Source organism: Eulemur rufifrons, chromosome 7 (genome assembly GCF_041146395.1).
Source record: "Eulemur rufifrons isolate Redbay chromosome 7, OSU_ERuf_1, whole genome shotgun sequence".
NCBI classification, from domain to species: Eukaryota; Metazoa; Chordata; class Mammalia; order Primates; family Lemuridae; genus Eulemur; species Eulemur rufifrons.
The window spans coordinates 264093333-264107394 of record NC_090989.1 but is presented as its reverse complement, the minus strand read 5'-3'; the positions used below and the strand labels follow the sequence as shown (position 1 = coordinate 264107394).

Sequence of the window (14062 nt, the reverse complement as noted above, 5' to 3'; positions counted from 1 at the left end):
ATTTCAGATCGGAAACCACTTTGCTAACGCCCATTAGAGTGTTTGAGTTAAATGCGCTGCCATTGAACTCAGACGTGCACCTATCTGTTTCCAGTGACCGGTTTAATGGTCTGTTAAGAGGACTGGAGCCACTTGCCTCGGCCTTGCCGACAGGCAGCGTGGCTATATTTAGCCAGGACACAGGTGAACATCTGAGATAGGTCCCGTTGCTGCCGAATACAGTCCTCAAAGCTGAGTGTAGGATACAGTTTACTAAATGCCACATTGGGCTTTCATCGCCCCAGTATTCGAGTCTCAGGGTGGTCTTGTGAGATAAAATGTGGGTGATCAGAGTCTGGGAAGCTCCTGCAGCTAAGAAGAAAGTCAGGTCATTTTGAACTGGTTGGATACAAGATAGGTTTTTTGTTGTCTCTTGTTTTAGGATTGTGACTGGGTTTCTTCCCACCTCTAATGCAGGCAAAGCAAAACCTGATCTGAACTCCAAGGGGTCAAGGAGCTTTTAAAATGATAGAGCCATTTCTGAGTCCTGTCCCAGCTTAGCGAGCCCCAGACTTTTCTTAGGCTGCCACCCTGGCACGTCCTGCTTTGAGCAGGGCTCCAGGGCCGAGCAGGAAGGATAGAGCCTGGCCTGCAGTGGCTGAGGGCACTCCTTTCGTAGTGTGGCCAGAGGACAAAGCAGTCTGCTGCCCCATGGGAGCATCTGTGAGTTCACACCAGCCACAGCTGTCTGGCCATTTCACCTCTTGGACTGGCCAGTAAAACCTGAAATTGCTTGAGATTTTTACAGAGCTCAAACAGCAGTTTTCAGGAGTTGTGGATGTTTCAAGATGCCCTAGATCACCAGAGCCTCTTCCCAGGTAGGAGAGAAGGTGGAAAACTCCGTACTATGTATTTAACATTGGCACATTGGAAGCATTTATAAAGCACTGATGCTCTTAGATTCCATGTAACGAGTCTTGGGTGGGACCTGGGTATTGACCTTTTAAAAGTTCAAGTGATTATAATGCACAGCCAGGGTTGAAAACCACAACCAAGGAAACCGTACACGTTGGACTTGGATTGAGATTAGAGTTTGACAGTAGAGGGAGAGGAAAGGGCCCTTAAACTTGTTCTGCACAAAATAATGGTAAGGAGACTTGAGAAAGGAAAGGAAGGGGATGGGCTCCTTTGCATAGGAGACTCTGGGGCTGATGAGACTAGAAGGTTGGTTGTAAGGAGAACTTTCTTTGCTTGCTAGTAGTGAATTCTTTTGAAAGTGAGAAGAACGGGTTTAGTCATAGCCATTAATATAATACTTAGCAGGAAAGTAAGTATTGTGCTTATATGAAGTCTATATCTGTCTTCCTCCCAGGGGCCAAGGTTAGGGGGTTTTCAGATTGTTTGAGGGCAGTGGTGGTGTCTGATTTTAATGAGGCAAACTCATAATCAGAACTGCCTGACAGGCCAAAGCTGAATGAATATAGACATGACAGCCCAGCCCCTAGCCCACCCCCTGAAAATAATATTCTCATTAAAATGAAAAATTATGCAGAAACAGAAAAAGAAAGTAAATAGTATTCACAGCCCCGCCATCCAAAAAAAATCCCTCTACAAATCCTTCTGGACATATCTTGATAGAAAATAATAATTTTCGAGAAATGAGATCCTACCTGATATTTTTTTCATCTAACATCGTGCTGTGGGTCTCTTGCCACATCAATAAATACAGGCCTACATCAGTTTTAAATAGTATTTCATTATAAGGATGATCCATCTTCTAATCCGTCTTTGTTGATGGACATTTAGGTCATTTCCAATTCAAAGCCATTAGCAGTGAGATAAAGCATCCTGTGCGTGTGCCTTGCAGATACGCACTCTGCTGCGGTAACGTTACGTGGTTGCCTAGCCAGGAGGGGAGATGACAAAAGCCCACACTCTCCCATTGCGCTGCTCCTGGCTCAGTGTATTGTAACTCATCTGTTATTTGCTTTTGTGCTTCCTTATCCCCCTCCTCCCACACAGTCATAATGGGCTCTTCGGTTAGGTGTGGAGTACACGGTGCTAATGTGGTCCCGCCCTTTCTCGTTATTAGAATGTGCAGTTTGATTGCTTCTGGAAGTCCACGGGCCGTCTGCAGAATAGCTAGTGAGAAGCCTGCTCTGGCTGTGTCCAGAAAGCCAGACAGCCCACCTGTCTTTGTAACATGTTCCAGCATGCATTAAGTTTACAAAAAGTGATGGAAAAAGTCCCTATTTGCCTCATTTAAAAAAATAATTTATATTTAACATTTATGTATTTCTCAAGAATCTAACAAGGGCCTGCTGGGTGCCATACTTTTGTGCCTGGCACAAGAAACACAGACACAATTGAGTGCACACAGTTAAGGTCCCTTGTCTCCAGGGGCTCGTGTTTGCCCAGAGGAGCTGATCATATGATGTTCCTAAATGTAGTTTTCCCTGGAGCTTTAGCTGCTGAGGCTCTTCCTGCCTGCAATATTAACAACTTTAACATTATAGAGAAACTTTTATATGAGGCAAATGGTTTGGAATCTCCTTAGACTGATAAGACTGAAGAGGTTCTTCTGGTTAAAACTAGAGAGAGTTAACATGCCGTGATTGACCAGAGCACAGTGATCTTAAGCAAGGATCTGCTCATCTTTCCATCGGCAGTATGGGTCATTCTCCTGGCAAAAGAATAAAGAGGGCCATGAATTTTGGTTTCATAAATTTTAAGAGTTTAGAGTGACAACTACATGAGCAATGTATGGTGAGAGATTCTTGGCATTGTAGTTTGTCCTTTTTGCTAGATTAGTGGAGACTTGGAATTATTGGAGAAGATTAACTGTAACTGGAGAAACTCAGAAGGAAAAGGCAGGTGGCGGTTCTACTGACGGGAAGGGACTTTACAGATCAGTTAGTTAATGGGTCTTAAGTTCTTTCTTTCAGGCACCTCCTTATAAAGCTTTCAGAAACTGGGAGCCCTCTCCCCACAAAGGTGCACTTACCTACATAAGCACAAAATTTTTTAAACAGTCCTGAGCAGTTTGCATATTCCCAGCCTTAGAACTCTTGATCTGGTCCAATCCCTGGTTTTCATGGGCAGAATTACTCAAGTGTGTAGGGGAGGAAACGATGAGGGCTGTATAATCTCACTGATGAACGATTCCTAAAGAAATGTTTTTCTTTCCCTCAGCACTGGCTGGATCATTCCAAACCCATAAAAAAGCAGATGAAAAGTAAGTAGAATTTAGCCTCCTCATTTATTTCTTTTATCTGAGAGTAAACTCCTTTGCCAATGTTTTGGGGTGTTTTCATTAGAACTTGGAAGCATTTTAAAATAGATTCCATTTTAAGTGGATGATTTTTAATTTCTTAAGGCTGGCCAAAGGTTAGAGTTTAAAATTTGAATAAGAGTTTTCAGTAGATATTGAAAAACCAACTGTGCTGTCATTTGAAATCAGACATCTCTGCCAACGAGAACTGATTAATATACTATTCAGAAACATGACTTTACACCTATTATATTCCCTTTCTGATGAGTTACAAACCAGCCTCAGAAAGTGAGGGCTGTTTGATAGTCTGCTTCAGCTCTTCCAACTTACAGGTGTGGTAACCACATTTCTTTAATGCTGTTTGTTCATGCTTGGGTAATTTTTTAAAATGTATATTCTCTTAAGAGTACTGTAAGGTATTTTTACTGTATTTTTAGATGACAGAATTTAGATGACAAAATTGCAGTTTATGCAGCACTTTCCTTTAGCCCACGTTGTATTTTGTAAAAAGTAGGTATCCAATTTGGAGTATTGAGGCACTGAGGGGTGAAAGTATAATATCAGCTCTTGGTAATTTCATCTAGATCATTAGGGTTTTCCTCCAGAATGAGGTTACTAGCTAAACCATCTAAATCAACACAGAAGTCCAGCTCTGTTTTCCAAACTAGGATTGAAAAGAACTTACTACCTTTGCATGCCTAGTTGCACCCTCCCGACGTACAGGGAAAGAAATGTGTTATTAGAGTTAATGTGTTTTTCCTTTTGTCCATTCTGTGATCTTCAAAATTGGGGAAAAACATCTTCAACCTGCCATCTCCACATGTTTAGTTGGACCTGCTTACGCTTTGCACTTTCGAGTTAAATACTATTCTTCAGAACCGAACAATCTTCGTGAAGAGTTTACAAGGTAGGACATAATGCAGAACAAGATTCCCACCCAGTACTACTTGCCTTTTGTGTGATTTCTGGATCTTCTAAATTGTGGCTTTGCCTCTCCTTCTGTCTGCTGTCTTTATGTTTCTGAGCAGGAATGATTACCACTTTCCCTCTGCTTCTGTATTCTGTTGAACAGCCACAACTTTGCTTAATTTGACATTTTTCTTAGTGAATAGAAATTAGGAGATTTATTTTCTTGTCACACTTCTATTTTCTTGGACCTTGGGTAAATTGGTTGGTTGTTCGGTGGTGTTTTATTTTTGTTTCAGCTACAAAAGGGAAGACAGATACTGGGAGAGTGTTTCTTAGTCCAAAATTGCCATCTTTTTTTTTTTTTCCTTTTACCAAGGGTGATTTGAGCCATCTTATTTTTTTAAGGGATTGCAAAATTGTTACAATATAAGGAACCCTCTCTTTTAAAAAACTGCACTAATTAGAACAAAGTTGTTAGAATCTCTTCCTGTTATCTTTCAGCCCCACTGAATTTTTTTATGTTGTGTCTGCCTGTGTCTTATCTCTTGGACTTCAGAAACAGGGTAGAAGAAAAAGAGAGCTTAAGTGACATTTTAAGTGTGGAGTTTCTCTCCAGCCACCCTTCCATCAGTGAAATTCTCTGCTCAGCCTTTTCCTGCTTTTGATGTCCCCAGGGCTTCCTTGGCATTGTTTGTGGGATGGATTTCACTAGGGACATATAGGCTGCTGGGTGGTCCATGGTGGTGGCTGCTAGCGTGGAGATGACCACCTAAGGAATGCTTTAAAGACTGACTGGTTATCACCATTCCCCTACAGGAAGAGCCAACTGGGTTTCTATAATTAGGTTTTCCTATAGGAATTGGGAGTTCTGGGCATGTCAACACTGTGTCCCCCTTAATACGAGTATACAGATAGTTTCCTTAATTTCATAAGTGAAGTTCAGTGGAAGTCAAGCCCCTTTTAGGAAGCAGGAACATTCTGGAATGCACTAGAACCTTTAGTGCACTTCCCCCCCCCCCATTTCTGACAAACAATAATTCTAGTGTTCCTCTTCAGAGTCCTTTATGAAACTAGTTGTCATCAAAACCAGTGGTTTTTCACCTGGGTTGTATGCATTAGAAACACCTGGGAAGCTTTTGAACAAATCAGATTCCTGGGAGCCAGTCTTGCATGTGAGAGTCTGATTGTGCAGGGATGGAGTAGAGCATGGGCAGCTTTGGTTTTTAGAAAGCACTGTAAGTGGTTCCGATGCCCACATGCTCCTGGTTAAAAAAACAACAACAAAAAACCACTCTTGTTTAAGCCAAGACATTTATTTTTTACCTAAGTAAACCCCACTGGTGTTATTTGCTGCCTCTTCCTGTTTTTTGTTCTCCTATAGCTGGTTGCAGTCCGATTCCAGGATTTTTCTTGTTTTGTGTGTATGTGTGTGTGCGCATGTGCCTATTTTGTTTTTTAAAAGACAGAGTCTGCAGCTAAACTGCATCAGGAAAAAAAGCCTGAAGCAGTTGCTGACTATAGTCAGCTGCAAACTTTTTGTTACAGTCAGCTGCAGCTGATCTAGAGTGGGCTGGTGGCACTGGCTGAGAGCCAAACCCAGTGGCTCCCCCGATGCCTGTCTCAGTAGACGTGTTGCATGTCTGTGTGCCGCGCTCTGTGTGCTGTGTTCGGCTCTCTTCTCGAGCACTGAGGGGTTGTGGAGGCCTCCACTGGATCATGCAGTGTTCCATGTTCCATCCTCCAAGTATCTTGCAAATTCCCCACATGCACCTGCCTTCCTAGCTAGGTTCTGGGATGCCTTCCTGGAAACCCAAGAGGAGATGCTTCCACCAAAGTTCTCATTTGGTTTGGACTCCCTTTTTACAATGCACAATTCATGTTGTGGGTGGGGTGGGATTTGTGCTGGGAAGTTGGGGATTGGAAGTGGCTGGGAAGGAGTTACCTTCTGTTGACTTTTGTATATGTTTGTCAGGTACCTGTTTGTTTTACAACTCAGGCATGACATTCTTTCTGGAAAGTAAGTATGTTTTTGTTCTAACTCTTAACCCGGGATAGATCATAGTATATTTCAAAATAATTCACTGTTTTAACTCTTTTACCCTTGTTCCCTTTTCAAAATTCAAAAAAAAGTGCACCAGGCATTGTAAAGTGAGTCTAATACTTGTATCACTGTCATTATCATCCTATTTTAAATGATTACTATATGGCTTGAAGCATTTCCAAGAGCATTTAATATCTTAAGTGATGTGTATTTGGGAATAACTCTCCCTGATCACATCACTGTCCCATTCATAATGGCTTTTGTCGTATTTGCAAGCAAGATACGTTATTAGTATGTATACACTTACAAGTATTTGCACAGTCAAAAAGTCTCATTCATCACCATCTGCATTTAAGTAATGTACAGAGATTGTGTTCTGATTCAGATAGAGGTTTAGACATCTCATCTCACTTCCTTCTCTCCCCCTTAAAAATGGTTTTTAAATACTAGGCCTCTGGCTACAAACAATGCTTGTTGAGCACGAGAGACATTGGCACTGAAGCGGTTGATTTCGCATGCAATATTAATTTATTTTAAAGATAGGAGATTTTAACAGTCATAGCTTTTATAATTGTGTCATTTTTCAGCATATGTATTGAATATTTCCTATTACATGAAAAACTAACGCTGTATTGAGTCTAAAAAACAATTTCTGATGTTGACAGGAATACATTCTGATTTTGAATATAATCTGAAGGAAATTTAAAATGTAATTTCCGAATTTGCAAACTCTCAGTAGAATCTGTGCTATAAAAATCTCCGTGGAACGTACTCTATAGAACAAGAAGATTGTACAGTGTATACATTTGCCTTATTCAGCCATGCAATACAGATCTTTGGTTGGTGTGTGTATTATGAATGTGTATATTTTTTTTTAATATCTTTCTCTTTCTTTCTCTCTCTCTCTTTCCATACTGTGCTCCTCATACTAAAGGCCTTGTAACTCTAGAAATTGTCTGCAGTTTGGAAAAATATTAATGGCAACACCTTACATTTGTACAGTACTTTGCAGTTTACCTGCACTTCAGCCTGATTACTGTACTTCAAAGCAGAATGACGTTCTAGTGTCAGCATTGCCTCCTACCCATGTGGGATGACCTTGGGCACGACCCTTCAACACGCAGTTCCTCATCTGTAAAATGGGAGAGTGGGGGCGAGGGGGGCTGGCAACACTCATCCTAGGGGTTTGCAAACTCGATGCATTGGCCAAAGGGATAATGTATGTGAAAAGGCTTTGAAAACTATGAAGTGCTATACCAATGGATGTCATTATTATTTTTCTAGCTAAATTTGAAATATTAAGTATGACTGAGATCACAGGGTTTGCAGTAGTACTCTTCTATGGCTTTGCCTCGGTTATACTTATTAGAATTCTGAGTGTAGCCAGCTGTCCTGGCAGCATTAGATATGGTGTCTGTGTTTATTTTTAACACTATGACCTTGTGTTCTAAGAAAGATTGAAGGCAGCTTTAAAAGACGCATGTACTATATCAAGATAAAATAAATTTAAAATTAGTTTAAAAATAATAAGGCAAAGGGATGCTTTTCATTCTGTTTTCTAAACTTCTTCATTCTTACCAAATTCAGTAAAATTGCCTACATGGTTGATAGAAACTATACCTACACCGAGTTATTTTGCTATACGATGAGAGGTGACTTTGGGAAATTTGTAGTATTAGTGAGCTTGTTTGCATTCCTTAATGTAGACAGCAAAAATCACTATCTAAATATCACTGCCTTTTGAAAAATGATTTTAATGACATTTTGTATGGTTATAAGTACTTAAGTTCCTATTTAGAATTAATTTTTTTTCTTTTTTTCAAGATTGAAATGCCCCTATGAAACAGCGGTGGAGTTAGCTGCTCTCTGTCTACAAGGTACATTAATCTTTAGTAGTAATTAGCATTTTAATGTTACTGCTTTTCTTTTCAACAAACGCATGTTTCCTGTGCATCAGGCCCAGTGTTAACTTTGGGGATATTAATGAATATGACACAGTCTCTGTCCCCAAGTAGCTTGCAGTCCAGTGAGGAAGGTAGACATAGAATACAGTGCGGTTCCTTCGGGAACAGAGATGTGCAGGAGGCTTGGGAGGGGAAGGCTTGTGCGGGGATGAGGAGAGGACAGTGAATCAAAGAACCCGGGCACAACACCAAAGTGTGGAGAGGTAGGAGCAACTGTGTGGTGTTGCAGGGTGAAGTTCAAGAAGATGGATAGGTGGATGACCCTGGACTCCACTTAAAGATCATGAATATCATGCGGTCAGCAATGCTGCCTCGGAAGGCTGTCAAGAGGGAGGCAGGCCTGGCCAGATGTGTGCTTTAGAAAGGCCAGGCTGGTTTATGGGGAGAAGGGGTTGGAACAGGACCCAGACTGGGGCTTGTGAGCACAGTGAGGAGGTGCTGCGATAATAGGGGGAAAGGGAAAATGATTAGGGTGGGGACTGTGCCCAACACTCCCCCTCACCCCTGCCACCAAGAAACAGCATTGGCAGCACAGGGAGAAGGACTTGGTGATGAGGTTTGGGTGTTGAGAGAGGAAAGGAGTCCTAGATGACTCACAGGCTGCTTCCGAGGGTGGGTGCTGGCAGTGGTGAGTGGTTAGAAGAGTTGGGCTCCTGCGGGGGAGACGGTCTGCGTGGGGCCTCTTGGCTGAGAGGTGTCAGAAGCTCCAGCAGGTTCTTGGGTATCTGAATCTGGCTGGTTCAGAGAGGTCAGGCTAAAAACATTGATGGGGGGACGTTAGCATGTGCGTGTGAACTGCATGGTACGAGGTTTGCCTGCACGATCGTCAACATTGGCTGTTTATCCGTGTGATGCCCTGGTGGATTGTAGTTGGAAATGCATAGGAAACACCCGCTAAAGTCTCTAGCACTAATTACAAGAATACTAACATGTGACTCCACATCCGGATGTCATTAGTACATCAGGTAGACATATGCTGTGCACTCGTTTACCAGTGTGTGCATCGGTTTCTGTTGGATTATGTAGTATGATGTTGGGTTGTGAATTATTCATTCACAACTAGTAATTATTTATAAACACCATAAGATTTGGCTTCCCACTTTTGTGTTTTACCAAGTTTTAAAAGTTGATCTGAAAAGTGTCTTCAAATTATAGAATTAGTACACGCTTACTGCAGACTATCAGGACAAGAGCACAACAACCTGGCAAGTAGAAGGAAGGAAGGAACCCACCGTCCTGCCAGCCACAGACAACCAGAGTTTCAACCTATGAGTTTTGAGTGGATTTTTAAAAATGTAATACTGAGTAGAGTCATAAGCTAATTTTTATGAGATATTTTTACTTGGTGTTTTTAGTATATGTGTTTTGTCATGTTTGCACTCATAAAGATGGTTTCACGCCTGTAATCCTAGCACTCTGGGAGGCCGAGGCAGGAGGATCGCTCGAGGTCAGGAGTTCGAGACCAGCCTGAGCAAGAGCGAGACCCCGTCTCTACTAAAAATAGAAAGAATTGATTTGGACAGCTAAAAGATATATATATATGTATGTGTATATATATATGTATGTATGTGTGTGTGTGTGTATATATATATGTATGTATGTGTGTGTGTGTGTATATATATATGTATGTATGTGTGTGTGTGTATATATATATACATATATATATATATATATATATATAAAATTAGCCAGGCATGGTGGCACTTGCCTGTAGTCCCAACTACTCGGGAGGCTGAGGCAGGAGGATCGCTTAAACCCAGGAGTTTGAGGTTGCTGTGAGCTAGGCTGACGCCATGGCACTCTAGCCAGGGCACCAGAGCTAGACTCTGTCTCAAAAAAAAAAAAAAAAAAAGATGGTTTTTAATGGCTGCAGGATACTCCCATTACCCCATGCTTTCATTTCTCAGTCACCTTTAAATTCGTATTATCTAATGGGGGCTTGGCGTATAGTAGCTGCTCAGTAAGTGCAGAGTGAATTGAATGAATGAAGTTGGAGAGATCCCCAAGACTTGGATTGAGGGGGAGCCTCCCATGTGGTCTGAAGCCACTGGCAGTGGAGGTGACAATAATGTCATCTCTAGCCATCTGCGCCAAATATAACACCCAGTGCCTCATAGCCATGTTTCTCTGGTAGGACAGTCCTATGGTAAGTGCCATAGGACATGCATGGCTTGGGGAACATGGCGGAGGCCTCTCTACCCTGGCCAGGTATGGAGTTCACCAACTCAGCAAGTAGCCTTCATCCACCCTGGAGTTCCTCAGCTGCCACAGGTCACACCCTCAGGCTTGGCGGCCCAGCAGTAGGTGTCACAGTATATAGTTAATGAGACGAGAGCATCCATGTCAGACCTGGGGCCGTTAATCCACTGGAAAGTTTTCCTCCTAAGGCCACCCATGGGCACAATATTGCAAGCTTGTGTGTTGTCCTGAGTGATGAGAGGATGAAGCACACAGATCACCATCCCAATCCCTATGTGGTGCCCCAAGTCCAGCTCTGGTAGAACCAGAACCTTGCCCCAGAGCCGAGGCAGACAAGAATAAAGTCAGCCATCCCAGAGCCTTTCTTGGAGAAATTACCCACAACATCAGTGTCATTTAAGATGCAATTGTTATGTCAAATAGAAATAAAAAGGCTTTGAAAACAGACACACAGGGGAAAGCTCTCGTGACACTGTGGCTCTGTGTCCCCTCCCCATCCCATCTGTAAATGCTTCAGCCTGCTTTCCCTTCAGCCTCGTCCGAGCCAGCTTGCCTCACATGCTAAGGATCACTAGAGTGTCTGCAGGTTTAAGTAGAGTGAAGGGTGTGTCTCTCTCGTCCGAGCCTTGCAGACATGTCTTGCTGTGGTTGTCTTTGGATTAATGGTGCCTCCTGAGTGGTGATACAGTGGCCCTGCAGGGATGCTGTACTCCTTTGGGAGCTAAATTTGCAGATTTGAAAATCCAGGTAAAAGAAAAAAAAGGAAAAGGAAGGATGATGAATAGGAAGGTCATTTATTACATGCCTGTGGTCTTGTTTCCTGCTTTTAATAATTCCCATTTTACAGATAAGGCACCAGAGATGTTAAGTGACTTGCCCAAGGCCACACAGCTAGCATATAGTAGAGCTGGGATTCCAGCTGTTCTGTGTCTGAGCTGTTTCCACACCTCGCACAGCCTCCCTGGAGCTGGGGCCTGGCTGCAGAGGTTGCAGCCTGAGTGATGTGTCAAGTTTTTCCAGCAGATTCCTGGAAGGCAGGCATCATTCAGGCCTGTTTAAGTCCAATAATGGTGAGATGGGACACCGGCCCCCTTGCCCAGTCTGAACACACTGGGGAAACCTTGTCATTGTCTGTCCATCCTCCAGTGCTTGGTCAGTTGGTGGGATTTGCTGTGTTAGGCACAATTAAGCCTGTCTGGTCCAGAAACACTGCTTAGTGCAGGATTCTGTCGTCTCACTTTGGCCCCTGGGTGCAGGGGAAGGGGGCATCATATCCCGGGAATGTCTTCCCAGACTAGACGGCCCTTCTGGCCTTGCCAGGTCCCTAGTTCAGAGTGACTTCTTGGACAGAGGTCAGTGGTGCCCTCTGACCTTGGGAGCCCAGCCCCCTGCCTTTTCTGGGCAAATGTTATTTCCAGAACAGAGTCTGCATTTGTGCCTTTGTGCAAGGCACCATGCCTCTGCATGCCCTGCCCCAGACCACCTGGCCTTGGTCTTGGGGCTACAGTCCAATTCAGAGTTGCAGGTGTAGGCTAGGGGCTGCCATCAGATGAGACGTTCTCCAGGTCCCCACTCTGTGTCTGACATCTCGTACAGTTCTCCCGCCATCCCTCTGAGTTGGCTGTTACTGCTTCCTCCATACAGACAGGGATGTTTTATCTACTCCTGCAAGCCAGCTGGAGTTCCTCTCCTGAAAATGGGCTGAGGGACTGGAATAGTTAGAAGCCCCTGCCAGGCCCAGCATGGCTCTCAGGGGTGGCGAAAAGGGGTGCTGCATGCATAGCAAGTGGCTGTCACTGGAGGGGCTCAGGCGGGTCCCGCTTGGTCGGTTGCTGGGGTTTGATGTGTGAGGCAGAGGTTATCACAAAGTGTTTCCCAGAGCATCGCCACGTGGGAACTTGTTAGAAATGCACTTTTTCGGGCCTCATTCCAGACCTACGGAATCAGAGACTCTGGTGGGGCGGGGGGTGGGGTGGGGTGGCCAGCTGCATGTTTTAAGGAGCCCACCAGGTGATTTGGATGCACGCTCAAGTGCAAAACCACTGTCGTAGATTAGCGCTTTCCTGACAATCACCTGGGCATCTTGTTAAACGACAGGTCTTGCTCGAGTAGGTCTGGGGCGGGGCCCGAGATTCTGCGTGTCGAGTCAGCTCCCAGGGGCTGTCAGTGCTGTCGGTCTGTGGTGTGGCCGGGTACGAGGGATCCCTGGAGGTTCCTGTTCATTCTGGAGTCTGCCTCCTGAGCTGCAGGGTGGGCGTGGGGAGAATGGGTTTTCTCCGCCCTGAAGGGAGGTGCCCCGTGTCCTCTGGCCCTCCATTCTGTGGGGGACTTGGCTAGAGCAAGGGCCACGTGGCACCATTTGGGCTTTTTGCTGGAGTTGCTCATGCGTGTGGCTGCTGCACAACCGTCTCCCTCCCAGGCTCTGCCTGACTTGGCGCAGTTGCTCCCGCATCCCTTACCCCTCCTCCCTGATTCTCTTCCTTCCTCCCTCCTCCTCCTCCCTCCCTCCCTCCCTCCCTCCATATTTCCCCCCTGGGTTCTGCATGTACAGAATTCTTGATCCATCCTCTCCAGCACTGCAGCCCCTGAAGTGCTGCTCTGACCTACCCTTAACGAGAGCCTTGTTAAATGGATGTTTCTAGGCAGGTCCTCATTCCCTGCAATTGCCTTTTATTGCAAATTCAGGGTTCTACCACTTCATGGGGGGAAATGTAATTGGGGCCTCCTTCGGTGGGAGAAACAGTGGGGAGAAAGACAGTAATAACTAAGACGATGGTGTATCACCCGATGGGGAGGGCATTAGAATGCTTCTTGGGGATTTCGAGTATATATATGGCTATCAAATGACAGATCCTTCTGGAAGGAGAGAGAGATACATCAGGGGGTACCTGTGGTTTATAATCATGCAAAGTGCCTTTGGACCTGGTTGCAGCAATAACCGAAAGCATTCAATGTCTTCTGTTTTCCTCCCTTTTATGAAACTTGCAGCGGAGCTTGGGGAGTGCGAGCTTCCAGAACACACACCAGAGCTTGTGTCTGAGTTTCGGTTCATTCCAAATCAGACAGAAGCAATGGAATTTGATATCTTCCAGAGATGGAAAGAGTGCAGGTACCTTGATGCTACCGTCTAGCATTGTGATATATTTAATTTTGTGATATATAAGCATTTGTCAGACTCCTTTATCCACCAATAGAATTGCTCAATGGGTGACTGTAAAACTGCAGCTCCAACTCTTAACTTCTTTCCTGTGCTTCCGTCTTGTTCCTCCAAAGGCCCACATGTCATCTCTCTTTTGAGGGATGTGCAACAAGAACCAAACTATACTCTTTTTCTGTCTCTGAAATACAGAGCCTGGTTCTGATTTGCTTGTTGTGGCCAGGGGTGTCATGGCCATCCTGGCGACACGCCAGGTGTGGATATGGAGGGGATGCTGCCTTAACACACTCCCACATACCTGTGTCTCTGACGACTCCAGGGCCTGAACCTGCTAGAGCAAACATTTTAGAAATACACTGCATTGAATAGTAACACACACATTTGAGACCACGTGTTGCTACATTTCAGGAAATTTGGTTATCAAATTTGGGCACCTCTCACGCCCAAGTCCAGCTCAGTCATTTATCCCTTTGGTTTTTTTCTCTCCATTCCCCCTGCAGTCACCACTTTTGTGCTTGGACTACTAACTCTGTCTCTTACTT

At 44.3% G+C, this 14062-nt stretch overlaps 1 protein-coding gene across 3 annotated transcripts in view; it reads left to right on the top strand.

Annotated features, from left to right (window-relative positions):
• The window catches only part of EPB41L4B (erythrocyte membrane protein band 4.1 like 4B), a 133793-nt gene that overhangs the window by 41410 nt on the left and 78321 nt on the right, over positions 1-14062 (top strand). For all 3 annotated transcript variants that reach the window (XM_069476656.1, XM_069476657.1, XM_069476658.1), the window contains exons 3-7: positions 3172-3214; positions 4079-4157; positions 6132-6176; positions 8025-8077; positions 13352-13472. In XM_069476656.1, the coding sequence (XP_069332757.1) occupies positions 3172-3214; positions 4079-4157; positions 6132-6176; positions 8025-8077; positions 13352-13472 (341 nt within the window). The remainder of the gene's footprint in view (positions 1-3171; positions 3215-4078; positions 4158-6131; positions 6177-8024; positions 8078-13351; positions 13473-14062) is intronic.